The sequence below is a fragment of the Heptranchias perlo genome, unplaced genomic scaffold (genome assembly GCF_035084215.1).
Source record: "Heptranchias perlo isolate sHepPer1 unplaced genomic scaffold, sHepPer1.hap1 HAP1_SCAFFOLD_643, whole genome shotgun sequence".
Taxonomy (NCBI): domain Eukaryota; kingdom Metazoa; phylum Chordata; class Chondrichthyes; order Hexanchiformes; family Hexanchidae; genus Heptranchias; species Heptranchias perlo.
In genome coordinates, this window is record NW_027139670.1 from 44,944 (window position 1) to 63,770 (window position 18,827).

Consider the following 18,827-nt stretch of genomic DNA (forward strand, 5'->3'; position numbering starts at 1 on the left):
ATGGACGGTGCTGTGCTGGTCCCTGTGGATATGGACGGTGCTGTACTTGTCCCTGTGGATATGGACGGTGCTGCACTGGTCCCTGTGGATATGGACAGTGCTATGCTGGTCCCTGTGGATATGGACGGTGCTGTCCTGGTCCCTGTGGATATGGACGGTGCTGTACTGGTCCCTGTGGATATGGACGGTGCTGTCCTGGTCCCTGTGGATATGGACGGTGCTGCACTGGTCCCTGTGGATATGGACAGTGCTGTCCTGGTCCCTGTGGATATGGACGGTGCTGTCCTGGTCCCTGTGGATATGGACGGTGCTGTCCTGGTCCCTGTGGATATGGACGGTGCTGTCCTGGTTCCTGTGGATATGGACGGTGCTGTCCTGGTCCCTGTGGATATGGACGGTGCTGTCCTGGTCCCTGAGGATATGGACGGTGCTGTTCTGGTACCTGTGGATATGGACTGTGCTGCACTGGTTCCTGTGGATATGGACAGTGCTGTACTGGCCCCTGTGGATATCGACTGTGCTGTGCTGTACTGGTCCCTGTGGATATGGACAGTGCTGTACTGGTCCCTGTGGATATGGACAGTGCTGCACTGGTCCCTGTGGATATGGACGGTGCTGGACTGGTACCTGTGGATATGGACTGTGCTGCACTGGTTCCTGTGGATATGGACAGTGCTGTACTGGCCCCTGTGGATATCGACTGTGCTGTGCTGTACTGGTCCCTGTGGATATGGACAGTGCTGTACTGGTCCCTGTGGATATGGACAGTGCTGTACTGGTCCCTGTGGATATGGACAGTGCTGCACTGGTCCCTGTGGATATGGACGGTGCTGTATTGGTCCCTGTGGATATGGACGGTGCTGTACTGGTCCCTGTGGATATGGACGGAGCTGTGCTGTACTGGTCCCTGTGGATTTGGACGGAGCTGTGCTGGTCCCTGTGGATACGGACGGTGCTGTACTGGTCCCTGTGGATATGGACGGTGCTGTACTGGTCCCTGAGGATATGGACGGTGCTGTACTGGTACCTGTGGAGATGGACTGTGCTGTGCTGTACTGGTCCCTGTGGATATGGACAGTGCTGTACTGGTCCCTGTGGATATGGACAGTGCTGTACTGGTCCCTGTGGATATGGACAGTGCTTCACTGGTCCCTGTGGATATGGACGGTGCTGTATTGGTCCCTGTGGATATGGACGGTGCTGTCCTGGTCCCTGTGGATATGGACGGTGCTGTACTGGTCCCTGTGGATATGGACGGAGCTGTGCTGGTCCCTGTGGATACGGACGGTGCTGTACTGGTCCCTGTGGATATGGACGGTGCTGTACTGGTCCCTGAGGATATGGACGGTGCTGTACTGGTACCTGTGGATATGGACTGTGCTGTGCTGTACTGGTCCCTGTGGATGTGGACAGTGCTGCACTGGTCCCTGTGGATATGGACGGTGCTGAACCGATGTCTGTGGATATGGACGGTGCTGTACTGGTCCTTGTGGATATGGACAGTGCTGTACTGGTCCTTGTGGATATGGACAGTGCTGTACTGGTGCCTGTGGATATGGACAGTGCTGTACTGGTCCCTGTGGATATGGACGGTGCTGTACTGATGTCTGTGGATATGGACGGTGCTGTCCTGGTCCCTGTGGATATGGACGTTGCTGTTCTGGTCCCTGTGGATATGGACGGTGCTGTCCTGGTTCCTGTGGATATGGACGGTGCTGTGCTGGTCCCTGTGGATATGGACGGTGCTGTGCTGGTCCCTGTGGATATGGACGGTGCTGTGCTGGTCCCTGTGGATATGGACGGTGCTGTACTGGTCCCTGTGGATATGGACGGTGCTGCACTGGTCCCTGTGGATATGGACAGTGCTGTGCTGGTCCCTGTGGATATGGACGGTGCTGTCCTGGTCCCTGTGGATATGGACGGTGCTGTACTGGTCCCTGTGGATATGGACGGTGCTGTACTGGTCCCTGTGGATGTGGACGGTGTTGTCCTGATGTGTGTGGATATGGACGGTGCTGTACTGGTCCCTGTGGATATGGACGGTGCTGTCCTGGTCCCTGTGGATATGGACGGTGCTGCACTGGTCCCTGTGGATATGGACAGTGCTGTACTGGTCCCTGTGGATATGGACGGTGCTGGACTGGTCCCTGTGGATATGGACGGTGCTGTCCTGGTCCCTGTGGATATGGACGGTGCTGTCCTGGTCCCTGAGGATATGGACGGTGCTGTTCTGGTACCTGTGGATATGGACTGTGCTGCACTGGTTCCTGTGGATATGGACAGTGCTGTACTGGCCCCTGTGGATATCGACTGTGCTGTGCTGTACTGGTCCCTGTGGATATGGACAGTGCTGTACTGGTCCCTGTGGATATGGACAGTGCTGCACTGGTCCCTGTGGATATGGACGGTGCTGTACTGGTACCTGTGGATATGGACTGTGCTGCACTGGTTCCTGTGGATATGGACAGTGCTGTACTGGTCCCTGTGGATATCGACTGTGCTGTGCTGTACTGGTCCCTGTGGATATGGACAGTGCTGTACTGGTCCCTGTGGATATGGACAGTGCTGCACTGGTCCCTGTGGATATGGACGGTGCTGTATTTGTCCCTGTGGATATGGACGGTGCTGTATTGGTCCCTGTGGATATGGACGGTGCTGTCCTGGTCCCTGTGGATATGGACGGTGCTGTACTGGTCCCTGTGGATATGGACGGAGCTGTGCTGTACTGGTCCCTGTGGATATGGACGGAGCTGTGCTGGTCCCTGTGGATACGGACGGTGCTGTACTGGTCCCTGTGGATATGGACGGTGCTGTACTGGTCCCTGTGGATATGGACAGTGCTGTACTGGTCCCTGTGGATATGGACGGTGCTGTATTGGTCCCTGTGGATATGGACGGTGCTGTCCTGGTCCCTGTGGATATGGACGGTGCTGTACTGGTCCCTGTGGATATGGACGGAGCTGTGCTGGTCCCTGTGGATACGGACGGTGCTGTACTGGTCCCTGTGGATATGGACGGTGCTGTACTGGTCCCTGAGGATATGGACGGTGCTGTACTGGTACCTGTGGATATGGACTGTGCTGTGCTGTACTGGTCCCTGTGGATATGGACAGTGCTGTACTGGTCCCTGTGGATGTGGACAGTGCTGCACTGGTCCCTGTGGATATGGACGGTGCTGAACCGATGTCTGTGGATATGGACGGTGCTGTACTGGTCCCTGTGGATATGGACGGTGCTGTACTGGTCCCTGTGGATATGGACGGTGCTGTACTGGTTCCTGTGGATATGGACGGTGCTGCACTGGTCCTTGTGGATATGGACAGTGCTGTACTGGTCCTTGTGGATATGGTCATTGCTGTACTGGTGCCTGTGGATATGGACAGTGCTGTACTGGTCCTTGTGGATATGGTCATTGCTGTACTGGTGCCTGTGGATATGGACAGTGCTGTACTGGTCCCTATGGATATGGACGGTGCTGTACTGGTCCCTGTGGATATGGACGGTGCTGTACTGGTCCCTGTGGATATGGACAGTGCTGTACTGGTCCCTGTGGCTATGGACAGTGCTGTACTGGTCCCTGCAGATATGGACGCTTCTGGACTGGTCCCTGTGGGTGTATAAGGTGCTGCACTCGTCCCTGTCGCTGTGTACGGTGCTGCACTGGTCCCTGTGGGTTTGTACGGTGCTGTCCTGGTCCCTGTGGATATGGACGGTGCTGTTCTGGTCCCTGTGGATATGGACAGTGCTGTACTGGTCCCTGTGGATTTGAACGGTGCTGTACTGATGTCTGTGGATATGGACAGTGCTGCACTGGTCCCTGTGGATATGGACGGTGCTGTATTGGTCCCTGTGGATATGGACGGTGCTGTCCTGGTCCCTGTGGATATGGACGGTGCTGTACTGGTCCCTGTGGATATGGACGGAGCTGTGCTGGTCCCTGTGGATACGGACGGTGCTGTACTGGTCCCTGTGGATATGGACGGTGCTGTACTGGTCCCTGAGGATATGGACGGTGCTGTACTGGTACCTGTGGATATGGACTGTGCTGTGCTGTACTGGTCCCTGTGGATGTGGACAGTGCTGCACTGGTCCCTGTGGATATGGACGGTGCTGAACCGATGTCTGTGGATATGGACGGTGCTGTACTGGTCCTTGTGGATATGGACAGTGCTGTACTGGTCCTTGTGGATATGGACAGTGCTGTACTGGTGCCTGTGGATATGGACAGTGCTGTACTGGTCCCTGTGGATATGGACGGTGCTGTACTGATGTCTGTGGATATGGACGGTGCTGTCCTGGTCCCTGTGGATATGGACGTTGCTGTTCTGGTCCCTGTGGATATGGACGGTGCTGTCCTGGTTCCTGTGGATATGGACGGTGCTGTGCTGGTCCCTGTGGATATGGACGGTGCTGTGCTGGTCCCTGTGGATATGGACGGTGCTGTGCTGGTCCCTGTGGATATGGACGGTGCTGTACTGGTCCCTGTGGATATGGACGGTGCTGCACTGGTCCCTGTGGATATGGACAGTGCTGTGCTGGTCCCTGTGGATATGGACGGTGCTGTCCTGGTCCCTGTGGATATGGACGGTGCTGTACTGGTCCCTGTGGATATGGACGGTGCTGTACTGGTCCCTGTGGATGTGGACGGTGTTGTCCTGATGTGTGTGGATATGGACGGTGCTGTACTGGTCCCTGTGGATATGGACGGTGCTGTCCTGGTCCCTGTGGATATGGACGGTGCTGCACTGGTCCCTGTGGATATGGACAGTGCTGTACTGGTCCCTGTGGATATGGACGGTGCTGGACTGGTCCCTGTGGATATGGACGGTGCTGTCCTGGTCCCTGTGGATATGGACGGTGCTGTCCTGGTCCCTGAGGATATGGACGGTGCTGTTCTGGTACCTGTGGATATGGACTGTGCTGCACTGGTTCCTGTGGATATGGACAGTGCTGCACTGGCCCCTGTGGATATCGACTGTGCTGTGCTGTACTGGTCCCTGTGGATATGGACAGTGCTGTACTGGTCCCTGTGGATATGGACAGTGCTGCACTGGTCCCTGTGGATATGGACGGTGCTGTACTGGTACCTGTGGATATGGACTGTGCTGCACTGGTACCTGTGGATATGGACAGTGCTGTACTGGTCCCTGTGGATATCGACTGTGCTGTGCTGTACTGGTCCCTGTGGATATGGACAGTGCTGTACTGGTCCCTGTGGATATGGACAGTGCTGCACTGGTCCCTGTGGATATGGACGGTGCTGTATTTGTCCCTGTGGATATGGACGGTGCTGTATTGGTCCCTGTGGATATGGACGGTGCTGTCCTGGTCCCTGTGGATATGGACGGTGCTGTACTGGTCCCTGTGGATATGGACGGAGCTGTGCTGCACTGGTCCCTGTGGATATGGACGGAGCTGTGCTGGTCCCTGTGGATACGGACGGTGCTGTACTGGTCCCTGTGGATATGGACGGTGCTGTACTGGTCCCTGTGGATATGGACAGTGCTGTACTGGTCCCTGTGGATATGGACGGTGCTGTATTGGTCCCTGTGGATATGGACGGTGCTGTCCTGGTCCCTGTGGATATGGACGGTGCTGTACTGGTCCCTGTGGATATGGACGGAGCTGTGCTGGTCCCTGTGGATACGGACGGTGCTGTACTGGTCCCTGTGGATATGGACGGTGCTGTACTGGTCCCTGAGGATATGGACGGTGCTGTACTGGTACCTGTGGATATGGACTGTGCTGTGCTGTACTGGTCCCTGTGGATATGGACAGTGCTGTACTGGTCCCTGTGGATGTGGACAGTGCTGCACTGGTCCCTGTGGATATGGACGGTGCTGAACTGATGTCTGTGGATATGGACGGTGCTGTACTGGTCCCTGTGGATATGGACGGTGCTGTACTGGTCCCTGTGGATATGGACGGTGCTGTACTGGTCCCTGTGGATATGGACGGTGCTGCACTGGTCCTTGTGGATATGGACAGTGCTGTACTGGTCCTTGTGGATATGGTCATTGCTGTACTGGTGCCTGTGGATATGGACAGTGCTGTACTGGTCCTTGTGGATATGGTCATTGCTGTACTGGTGCCTGTGGATATGGACAGTGCTGTACTGGTCCCTATGGATATGGACAGTGCTGTACTGGTCCCTGTGGATTTGAACGGTGCTGTACTGATGTCTGTGGATATGGACAGTGCTGCACTGGTCCCTGTGGATATGGACGGTGCTGTATTGGTCCCTGTGGATATGGACGGTGCTGTCCTGGTCCCTGTGGATATGGACGGTGCTGTACTGGTCCCTGTGGATATGGACGGAGCTGTGCTGGTCCCTGTGGATACGGACGGTGCTGTACTGGTCCCTGTGGATATGGACGGTGCTGTACTGGTCCTTGTGGATATGGACAGTGCTGTACTGGTGCCTGTGGATATGGACAGTGCTGTACTGGTCCCTGTGGATATGGACGGTGCTGTACTGATGTCTGTGGATATGGACGGTGCTGTCCTGGTCCCTGTGGATATGGACGTTGCTGTTCTGGTCCCTGTGGATATGGACGGTGTTGTCCTGGTTCCTGTGGATATGGACGGTGCTGTGCTGGTCCCTGGGGATATGGACGGTGCTGTGCTGGTCCCTGTGGATATGGACGGTGCTGCGCTGGTCCCTGTGGATATGGACGGTGCTGCGCTGTTCCCTGTGGATATGGACGGTGCTGCACTGGTCCCTGTGGATATGGACGGTGCTGCACTGGTCCCTGTGGATATGGACAGTGCTGTGCTGGTCCCTGTGGATATGGACGGTGCTGTCCTGGTCCCTGTGGATATGGACGGTGCTGTACTGGTCCCTGTGGATGTGGACGGTGTTGTCCTGATGTGTGTGGATATGGACGGTGCTGTACTGGTCCCTGTGGATATGGACGGTGCTGTCCTGGTCCCTGTGGATATGGACGGTGCTGCACTGGTCCCTGTGGATATGGACAGTGCTGTACTGGTCCCTGTGGATATGGACGGTGCTGGACTGGTCCCTGTGGATATGGACGGTGCTGTCCTGGTCCCTGTGGATATGGACGGTGCTGTCCTGGTCCCTGAGGATATGGACGGTGCTGTTCTGGTACCTGTGGATATGGACTGTGCTGCACTGGTTCCTGTGGATATGGACAGTGCTGCACTGGCCCCTGTGGATATCGACTGTGCTGTGCTGTACTGGTCCCTGTGGATCTGGACAGTGCTGTACTGGTCCCTGTGGATATGGACAGTGCTGCACTGGTCCCTGTGGATATGGACGGTGCTGTACTGGTACCTGTGGATATGGACTGTGCTGCACTGGTTCCTGTGGATATGGACAGTGCTGTACTGGTCCCTGTGGATATCGACTGTGCTGTGCTGTACTGGTCCCTGTGGATATGGACAGTGCTGTACTGGTCCCTGTGGATATGGACAGTGCTGCACTGGTCCCTGTGGATATGGACGGTGCTGTATTTGTCCCTGTGGATATGGACGGTGCTGTATTGGTCCCTGTGGATATGGACGGTGCTGTCCTGGTCCCTGTGGATATGGACGGTGCTGTACTGGTCCCTGTGGATATGGACGGAGCTGTGCTGTACTGGTCCCTGTGGATATGGACGGAGCTGTGCTGGTCCCTGTGGATACGGACGGTGCTGTACTGGTCCCTGTGGATATGGACGGTGCTGTACTGGTCCCTGTGGATATGGACAGTGCTGTACTGGTCCCTGTGGATATGGACGGTGCTGTATTGGTCCCTGTGGATATGGACGGTGCTGTCCTGGTCCCTGTGGATATGGACGGTGCTGTACTGGTCCCTGTGGATATGGACGGAGCTGTGCTGGTCCCTGTGGATACGGACGGTGCTGTACTGGTCCCTGTGGATATGGACGGTGCTGTCCTGGTCCCTGAGGATATGGACGGTGCTGTACTGGTACCTGTGGATATGGACTGTGCTGTGCTGTACTGGTCCCTGTGGATATGGACAGTGCTGTACTGGTCCCTGTGGATGTGGACAGTGCTGCACTGGTCCCTGTGGATATGGACGGTGCTGAACTGATGTCTGTGGATATGGACGGTGCTGTACTGGTCCCTGTGGATATGGACGGTGCTGTACTGGTCCCTGTGGATATGGACGGTGCTGTACTGGTCCCTGTGGATATGGACAGTGCTGTACTGGTCCCTGTGGATATGGACAGTGCTGTACTGGTCCCTGCAGATATGGACGCTTCTGGACTGGTCCCTGTGGGTGTATAAGGTACTGCACTCGTCCCTGTAGCTGTGTACGGTGCTGCACTGGTCCCTGTGGGTTTGTACGGTGCTGTCCTGGTCCCTGTGGATATGGACGGTGCTGTTCTGGTCCCTGTGGATATGGACAGTGCTGTACTGGTCCCTGTGGATTTGAACGGTGCTGTACTGATGTCTGTGGATATGGACAGTGCTGCACTGGTCCCTGTGGATATGGACGGTGCCGTACTGGTCCCTGTGGATATGGACAGTGCTGTACTGGTCCCTGTGGATTCGAACGGTGCTGTACTGATGTCTGTGGATATGGACAGTGCTGTACTGGTCCCTGTGGATATGGACGGTGCTGTTCTGGTCCCTGTGGATATGGACGGTGCCGTACTGGTCCCTGTGGATATGGACAGTGCCGTATGGTCCCTGTGGATATGGACAGTGCTGTTCTGGTCCCTGTGGATATTGACGGTGCTGTACTGGTCCCTGTGGATACGGACGGTGCTGTACTGGTCCCTGTGGATATGGACAGTGCTGTACTGGTCCCTGTGGATATGGACAGTGCTGTTCTGGTCCCTGTGGATATGGACAGTGCTGTACTGGTCCCTGTGGATATGGACAGTGCTGTACTGGTCCCTGTGGATATGGACAGTGCTGTACTGGTCCCTGTGGATATGGACAGTGCTGTACTGGTCCCTGTGGATATGGACAGTGCTGTACTGGTCCCTGTGGATATGGACAGTGCTGTACTGGTCCCTGTGGATATGGACAGTGCCGTACTGGTCCCTGTGGATATGGACAGTGCTATTCTGTTCCCTGTGGATATGGACAGTGCTGTACTGTTCCCTGTGGATATGGTCAGTGCTGTCCTGGTCCCTGTGGATATGGACGGTGCTGTACTGGTCCCTGCAGATATGGACGGTTCTGGACTGGTCCCTGTGGGTGTATAAGGTGCTGCACTCGTCCCTGTGGCTGTGTACGGTGCTGTACTGGTCCCTGTGGATATGGAGAGTGCTGTACTGGTCCCTGTGGATGTGAGCAGTGCTGTACTGGTCCCTGTGGATATGGACGGTGCTGGAATGGTCCCTGTGGGTATGGACGGTGCTGTAATGATGTGTGTGGATATTGAGAGTGCTGTACTGGTCCCTGTGGATATGGACAGTGCTGCACTGGTCCCTGTGGAGATGGACAGTGCTGTACTGGCCCCTGTGGATATGGACAGTGCTGTCCTGGTCCTTGTGGATATGGACAGTGCCGTATGGTCCCTGTGGATATGGACAGTGCCATAATGGTCCCTGTGGATATGGACAGTGCTTTACTGGTCCCGATGGGTGTGTATGGTGCTGTTCTGGTCCCTGTGGATATGGACAGTGCCGTACTGGTCCCTGTGGATATGGACAGTGCCGTATGGTCCCTGTGGATATGGACAGTGCCATAATGGTCCCTGTGGATATGGACAGTGCTTTACTGGTCCCGATGGGTGTGTATGGTGCTGTTCTGGTCCCTGTGGATATGGACGGTGCTGTGCTGGTCCCTGTGGATATGGACAGTGCTGTACTGGTCCCTGTGGATATGGACGGTGCTGTTCTGGTCCCTGTGGATATGGACAGTGCTGTGCTGGTCCCTGTGGATATGGACGGTGCTGTACTGGTCCCTGTGGATATGGACGGTGCTGTACTGGTCCCTGTGGATATGGAAGGTGCTGTTCTGGTCCCTGTGGATATGGACGGTGCTGTGCTGGTCCCGATGGATATGGACGGTGCTGTTCTGGTCCCTGTGGATATGGACGGTGCTGTACTGATCCCTGTGGATATGGACGGTGCTGTTCTGGTCCCTGTGGATATGGACGGTGCTGTGCTGGTCCCTGTGGATATGGACAGTGCTGTCCTGGTCCCTGTGGATATGGACAGTGCTGTTCTGGTCCCTGTGGATATGGACGGTGCTGTGCTGGTCCCTGTGGATATGGACAGTGCTGTACTGGTCCCTGTGGATATGGACAGTGCTGTACTGGTCCCTGTGGATATGGACGGTGCCGTTCTGTTCCCTGTGGATATGGACAGTGCTATTCTGTTCCCTGTGGATATGGACAGTGCTGTACTGGTCCCTGTGGATATGGACAGTGCTGTACTGGTCCCTGTGGATATGGACAGTGCTGTCCTGGTCCCTGTGGATATGGACAGTGCTGTACTGGTCCCTGTGGATAGGGACAGTGCTGTACTGGTCCTTGTGGATATGGATAGTGCTGTACTGGCCCCGGTGGATATGGACAGTGCTGTACTGGTCCCTGTGGATATGGACGGTGCCGTTCTGGTCCCTGTGGATATGGACGGTGCTGTTCTGGTCCCTGTGGATATGGACGGTGCTGTGCTGGTCCCTGTGGATATGGACGGTGCTGTGCTGGTCCCTGTGGATATGGACAGTGCTGTACCGGTCCCTGTGGATATGGACGGTGCTGTGCTGGTCCCTGTGGATATGGACGGTGCTGTACCGGTCCCTGTGGATATGGACGGTGCTGTACTGGTCCCTGTGGATATAGATGGTGCTGTTCTGGTCCCTGTGGATATGGACAGTGCTGTACTGGCCCCTGTGGAGATGGACGGTGCTGTATTGGTCCCTGTGGATATGGACGGTGATGCACTGATGTCTGTGGATATGGACGGTGCTGTACTGGTCCTTGTGGATATGGACAGTGCTGTTCTGGTCCCTGTGGATATGGACGGTGCTGCACTGGTCCCTGTGGATATGGACGGTGCTGGACTGGTCCCTGTGGATATGGACGGTGCCGTACGTGTCCCTGTGGATATGGACGGTGCCGTTCTGGTCCCTGTGGATATGGACGGTGCTGTTCTGGTCCCTGTGGATATGGACGGTGCCGTTCTGGTCCCTGTGGATATGGACGGTGCTGTTCTGCTCCCTGTGGATATGGACGGTGCTGTACTGGTCCCTGTGGATATGGACAGTGCTGTACTGGTCCTTGTGGATATGGACAGTGCTGTACTGGCCCCGGTGGATATGGACGGTGCTGTACTGGTCCCTGTGGATATGGACGGTGCTGTACTGGTCCCTGTGGATATCGACTGTGCTGTGCTGTACTGGTCCCTGTGGATATGGACAGTGCTGTACTGGTCCCTGTGGACATGGACAGTGCTGTGCTGGTCCCTGTGGAAATGGACGGTGCTGAACTGGTCCCTGTGGATATGGACGGTGCTGGACTGGTCCCTGTGGATATGGACGGTGCCGTACGTGTCCCTGTGTATATGGACGGTGCCGTTCTGGTCCCTGTGGATATGGACGGTGCTGTTCTGGTCCCTGTGGATATGGACGGTGCCGTTCTGGTCCCTGTGGATATGGACGGTGCTGTTCTGCTCCCTGTGGATATGGACGGTGCTATTCTGTTCCCTGTGGATATGGACAGTGCTGTTCTGGTCCCTGTGGATATGGACGGTGCTGTTCTGGTCCCTGTGGATATGGACGGTGCTGCACTGGTCCCTGTGGATATGGACGGAGCTGTCCTGGTCCCTGTGGATATGGACAGTGCCGTACTGGTCCCTGTGGATATGGACAGTGCCATAATGGTCCCTGTGGATATGGACAGTGCTTTACTGGTCCCGATGGGTGTGTATGGTGCTGTTCTGGTCCCTGTGGATATGGACGGTGCTGTGCTGGTCCCTGTGGATATGGACAGTGCTGTACTGGTCCCTGTGGATATGGACGGTGCTGTTCTGGTCCCTGTGGATATGGACAGTGCTGTGCTGGTCCCTGTGGATATGGACGGTGCTGTACTGGTCCCTGTGGATATGGACGGTGCTGTACTGGTCCCTGTGGATATGGACGGTGCTGTTCTGGTCCATGTGGATATGGACGGTGCTGTGCTGGTCCCTGTGGATATGGACAGTGCTGTCCTGGTCCCTGTGGATATGGACAGTGCTGTTCTGGTCCCTGTGGATATGGACGGTGCTGTGCTGGTCCCTGTGGATATGGACAGTGCTGTACTGGTCCCTGTGGATATGGACAGTGCTGTACTGGTCCCTGTGGATATGGACGGTGCCGTTCTGTTCCCTGTGGATATGGACAGTGCTATTCTGTTCCCTGTGGATATGGACAGTGCTGTACTGGTCCCTGTGGATATGGACAGTGCTGTACTGGTCCCTGTGGATATGGACAGTGCTGTCCTGGTCCCTGTGGATATGGACAGTGCTGTACTGGTCCCTGTGGATATGGACAGTGCTGTACTGGTCCTTGTGGATATGGACAGTGCTGTACTGGCCCCGGTGGATATGGACAGTGCTGTACTGGTCCCTGTGGATATGGACGGTGCCGTTCTGGTCCCTGTGGAATAGGACGGTGCTGTTCTGGTCCCAGTGGATATGGACGGTGCTGTGCTGGTCCCTGTGGATATGGACGGTGCTGTGCTGGTCCCTGTGGATATGGACAGTGCTGTACCGGTCCCTGTGGATATGGATGGTGCTGTGCTGGTCCCTGTGGATATGGACGGTGCTGTACCGGTCCCTGTGGATATGGACGGTGCTGTACTGGTCCCTGTGGATATAGATGGTGCTGTTCTGGTCCCTGTGGATATGGACAGTGCTGTACTGGCCCCTGTGGAGATGGACGGTGCTGTATTGGTCCCTGTGGATATGGACGGTGATGCACTGATGTCTGTGGATATGGACGGTGCTGTACTGGTCCTTGTGGATATGGACAGTGCTGTTCTGGTCCCTGTGGATATGGACGGTGCTGCACTGGTCCCTGTGGATATGGACGGTGCTGTACTGGTCCCTGTGGATATGGACAGTGCTGTATTGGTCCCTGTGGATATGGACAGTGCTGTACTGTTCCCTGTGGATATGGACGGTGCTGCACTGGTCCCTGTGGATATGGACGGTGCTGTTCTGGTTCCTGTGGATATGGACGGTGCTGTGCTGGTCCCTGTGGATATGGACGGTGCTGTGCTGGTCCCTGTGGATATGGACGGTGCTGTACTGGTCCCTGTGGATATGGACGGTGCTGCACTGGTCCCTGTGGATATGGACAGTGCTGTGCTGGTCCCTGTGGATATGGACGGTGCTGTCCTGGTCCCTGTGGATATGGACGGTGCTGTACTGGTCCCTGTGGATATGGACGGTGCTGTACTGGTCCCTGTGGATGTGGACGGTGTTGTCCTGATGTGTGTGGATATGGACGGTGCTGTACTGGTCCCTGTGGATATGGACGGTGCTGTCCTGGTCCCTGTGGATATGGACGGTGCTGCACTGGTCCCTGTGGATATGGACAGTGCTGTACTGGTCCCTGTGGATATGGACGGTGCTGGACTGGTCCCTGTGGATATGGACGGTGCTGTCCTGGTCCCTGTGGATATGGACGGTGCTGTCCTGGTCCCTGAGGATATGAACGGTGCTGTTCTGGTACCTGTGGATATGGACTGTGCTGCACTGGTTCCTGTGGATATGGACAGTGCTGTGCTGTACTGGTCCCTGTGGATATGGACAGTGCTGTACTGGTCCCTGTGGATATGGACAGTGCTGCACTGGTCCCTGTGGATATGGACGGTGCTGTACTGGTACCTGTGGATATGGACTGTGCTGCACTGGTTCCTGTGGATATGGACAGTGCTGTACTGGTCCCTGTCGATATCGACTGTGCTCTGCTGTACTGGTCCCTGTGGATATGGACAGTGCTGTACTGGTCCCTGTGGATATGGACAGTGCTGCACTGGTCCCTGTGGATATGGACGGTGCTGTATTTGTCCCTGTGGATATGGACGGTGCTGTATTGGTCCCTGTGGATATGGACGGTGCTGTCCTGGTCCCTGTGGATATGGACGGTGCTGTACTGGTCCCTGTGGATATGGACGGAGCTGTGCTGTACTGGTCCCTGTGGATATGGACGGAGCTGTGCTGGTCCCTGTGGATACGGACGGTGCTGTACTGGTCCCTGTGGATATGGACGGTGCTGTACTGGTCCCTGTGGATATGGACAGTGCTGTACTGGTCCCTGTGGATATGGACGGTGCTGTATTGGTCCCTGTGGATATGGACGGTGCTGTCCTGGTCCCTGTGGATATGGACGGTGCTGTACTGGTCCCTGTGGATATGGACGGAGCTGTGCTGGTCCCTGTGGATACGGACGGTGCTGTACTGGTCCCTGTGGATATGGACGGTGCTGTACTGGTCCCTGAGGATATGGACGGTGCTGTACTGGTACCTGTGGATATGGACTGTGCTGTGCTGTACTGGTCCCTGTGGATATGGACAGTGCTGTACTGGTCCCTGTGGATGTGGACAGTGCTGCACTGGTCGCTGTGGATATGGACGGTGCTGAACCGATGTCTGTGGATATGGACGGTGCTGTACTGGTCCTTGTGGATATGGACAGTGCTGTGCTGGTCCCTGTGGATATGGACGGTGTTGTACCGGTCCCTGTGGATATGGACGGTGCTGTACTGGTCCCTGTGGATATAGATGGTGCTGTTCTGGTCCCTGTGGATATGGACAGTGCTGTACTGGCCCCTGTGGAGATGGACGGTGCTGTATTGGTCCCTGTGGATATGGACGGTGCTGCACTGATGTCTGTGGATATGGACGGTGCTGTACCGGTCCCTGTGGATATGGACGGTGCTGTACTGGTCCCTGTGGATATGGATGGTGCTGTTCTGGTCCCTGTGGATATGGACAGTGCTGTCCTGGTCCCTGTGGATAAGGACGGTGCTGGACTGGTCCCTGTGGATATGGACGATGCTGCACTGATGTCTGTGGATATGGACGGTGCTGTACTGGTCCTTGTGGATATGGACAGTGCTGTTCTGGTCCCTGTGGATATGGACGGTGCTGCACTGGTCCCTGTGGATATGGACGGTGCTGTACTGGTCCCTGTGGATATGGACAGTGCTGTATTGGTCCCTGTGGATATGGACAGTGCTGTACTGTTCCCTGTGGATATGGACGGTGCTGCACTGGTCCCTGTGGATATGGACGGTGCTGTTCTGGTCCCTGTGGATATGGACGGTGCTGTGCTGGTCCCTGTGGATATGGACGGTGCTGTACTTGTCCCTGTGGATATGGACGGTGCTGCACTGGTCCCTGTGGATATGGACAGTGCTGTGCTGGTCCCTGTGGATATGGACGGTGCTGTCCTGGTCCCTGTGGATATGGACGGTGCTGTACTGGTCCCTGTGGATATGGACGGTGCTGCACTGGTCCCTGTGGATATGGACAGTGCTGTACTGGTCCCTGTGGATATGGACGGTGCTGTCCTGGTCCCTGTGGATATGGACGGTGCTGTCCTGGTCCCTGTGGATATGGACGGTGCTGTCCTGGTCCCTGTGGATATGGACGGTGCTGTCCTGGTCCCTGTGGATGTGGACGGTGCTGTCCTGGTACCTGAGGATATGGACGGTGCTGTTCTGGTACCTGTGGATATGGACTGTGCTGCACTGGTTCCTGTGGATATGGACAGTGCTGTACTGGCCCCTGTGGATATCGACTGTGCTGTGCTGTACTGGTCCCTGTGGATATGGACAGTGCTGTACTGGTCCCTGTGGATATGGACAGTGCTGCACTGGTCCCTGTAGATATGGACGGTGCTGGACTGGTACCTGTGGATATGGACTGTGCTGCACTGGTTCCTGTGGATATGGACAGTGCTGTACTGGCCCCTGTGGATATCGACTGTGCTGTGCTGTACTGGTCCCTGTGGATATGGACAGTGCTGTACTGGTCCCTGTGGATATGGACAGTGCTGTACTGGTCCCTGTGGATATGGACAGTGCTGCACTGGTCCCTGTGGATATGGACGGTGCTGTATTGGTCCCTGTGGATATGGACGGTGCTGTATTGGTCCCTGTGGATATGGACGGTGCTGTCCGGGTCCCTGTGGATATGGACGGTGCTGTACTGGTCCCTGTGGATATGGACGGAGCTGTGCTGTACTGGTCCCTGTGGATTTGGACGGAGCTGTGCTGGTCCCTGTGGATACGGACGGTGCTGTACTGGTCCCTGTGGATATGGACGGTGCTGTACTGGTCCCTGAGGATATGGACGGTGCTGTACTGGTACCTGTGGAGATGGACTGTGCTGTGCTGTACTGGTCCCTGTGGATATGGACAGTGCTGTACTGGTCCCTGTGGATATGGACAGTGCTGTACTGGTCCCTGTGGATATGGACAGTGCTTCACTGGTCCCTGTGGATATGGACGGTGCTGTATTGGTCCCTGTGGATATGGACGGTGCTGTATTGGTCCCTGTGGATATGGACGGTGCTGTCCTGGTCCCTGTGGATATGGACGGTGCTGTACTGGTCCCTGTGGATATGGACGGAGCTGTGCTGGTCCCTGTGGATACGGACGGTGCTGTACTGTTCCCTGTGGATATGGACGGTGCTGTACTGGTCCCTGAGGATATGGACGGTGCTGTACTGGTACCTGTGGATATGGACTGTGCTGTGCTGTACTGGTCCCTGTGGATGTGGACAGTGCTGCACTGGTCCCTGTGGATATGGACGGTGCTGAACCGATGTCTGTGGATATGGACGGTGCTGTACTGGTCCTTGTGGATATGGACAGTGCTGTACTGGTCCTTGTGGATATGGATGGACAGTGCTGTACTGGTGCCTGTGGATATGGACAGTGCTGTACTGGTCCCTGTGGATATGGACGGTGCTGTACTGATGTCTGTGGATATGGACGGTGCTGTCCTGGTCCCTGTGGATATGGACGTTGCTGTTCTGGTCCCTGTGGATATGGACGGTGCTGTCCTGGTTCCTGTGGATATGGACGGTGCTGTGCTGGTCCCTGTGGATATGGACGGTGCTGTGCTGGTCCCTGTGGATATGGACGGTGCTGTGCTGGTCCCTGTGGATATGGACGGTGCTGTACTGGTCCCTGTGGATATGGACGGTGCTGCACTGGTCCCTGTGGATATGGACAGTGCTGTGCTGGTCCCTGTGGATATGGACGGTGCTGTCCTGGTCCCTGTGGATATGGACGGTGCTGTACTGGTCCCTGTGGATATGGACGGTGCTGTACTGGTCCCTGTGGATGTGGACGGTGTTGTCCTGATGTGTGTGGATATGGACGGTGCTGTACTGGTCCCTGTGGATATGGACGGTGCTGTCCTGGTCCCTGTGGATATGGACGGTGCTGCACTGGTCCCTGTGGATATGGACAGTGCTGTACTGGTCCCTGTGGATATGGACGGTGCTGGACTGGTCCCTGTGGATATGGACGGTGCTGTCCTGGTCCCTGTGGATATGGACGGTGCTGTCCTGGTCCCTGAGGATATGGACGGTGCTGTTCTGGTACCTGTGGATATGGACTGTGCTGCACTGGTTCCTGTGGATATGGACAGTGCTGTACTGGCCCCTGTGGATATCGACTGTGCTGTGCTGTACTGGTCCCTGTGGATATGGACAGTGCCGTACTGGTCCCTGTGGATATGGACAGTGCTGCACTGGTCCCTGTGGATATGGACGGTGCTGTACTGGTACCTGTGGATATGGACTGTGCTGCACTGGTTCCCGTGGATATGGACAGTGCTGTACTGGTCCCTGTGGATATCGACTGTGCTGTGCTGTACTGGTCCCTGTGGATATGGACAGTGCTGTACTGGTCCCTGTGGATATGGACAGTGCTGCACTGGTCCCTGTGGATATGGACGGTGCTGTATTTGTCCCTGTGGATATGGACGGTGCTGTATTGGTCCCTGTGGATATGGACGGTGCTGTCCTGGTCCCTGTGGATATGGACGGTGCTGTACTGGTCCCTGTGGATATGGACGGAGCTGTGCTGTACTGGTCCCTGTGGATATGGACGGAGCTGTGCTGGTCCCTGTGGATACGGACGGTGCTGTACTGGTCCCTGTGGATATGGACGGTGCTGTACTGGTCCCTGTGGATATGGACAGTGCTGTACTGGTCCCTGTGGATATGGACGGTGCTGTATTGGTCCCTGTGGATATGGACGGTGCTGTCCTGGTCCCTGTGGATATGGACGGTGCTGTACTGGTCCCTGTTGATATGGACGGAGCTGTGCTGGTCCCTGTGGATACGGACGGTGCTGTACTGGTCCCTGTGGATATGGACAGTGCTGTACTGGTCCTTGTGGATATGGTCATTGCTGTACTGGTGCCTGTGGATATGGACAGTGCTGTACTGGTCCTTGTGGATATGGTCATTGCTGTACTGGTGCCTGTGGATATGGACAGTGCTGTACTGGTCCCTATGGATATGGACGGTGCTGTACTGGTCCCTGTGGATATGGACGGTGCTGTACTGGTCCCTGTGGATATGGACAGTGCTGTACTGGTCCCTGTGGATATGGACAGTGCTGTACTGGTCCCTGCAGATATGGACGCTTCTGGACTGGTCCCTGTGGGTGTATAAGGTGCTGCACTCGTCCCTGTAGCTGTGTACGGTGCTGCACTGGTCCCTGTGGGTTTGTACGGTGCTGTCCTGGTCCCTGTGGATATGGACGGTGCTGTTCTGGTCCCTGTGGATATGGACAGTGCTGTACTGGTCCCTGTGGATTTGAACGGTGCTGTACTGATGTCTGTGGATATGGACAGTGCTGCACTGGTCCCTGTGGATATGGACGGTGC

General features: G+C 55.9%; 2 protein-coding genes across 2 annotated transcripts in view; one reads left to right on the forward strand and one right to left on the reverse strand.

Annotated features, from left to right (window-relative positions):
- LOC137318081 (BRCA1-A complex subunit RAP80-like) overlaps positions 1-18,827 on the forward strand; it is a gene marked incomplete at its 3' end in the record, with an annotated part of 92,435 nt that overhangs the window by 30,696 nt on the left and 42,912 nt on the right. The gene's annotated exons all lie outside the window — the stretch shown is intronic.
- The window catches only part of LOC137318082 (period circadian protein-like), a 51,992-nt gene continuing 42,715 nt past the window's right edge, over positions 9,551-18,827 (reverse strand). Inside the window, exon 5 of the mRNA XM_067981049.1 lies at positions 9,551-9,649. Within this exon, the coding sequence (XP_067837150.1) occupies positions 9,551-9,649 (99 nt within the window). The remainder of the gene's footprint in view (positions 9,650-18,827) is intronic.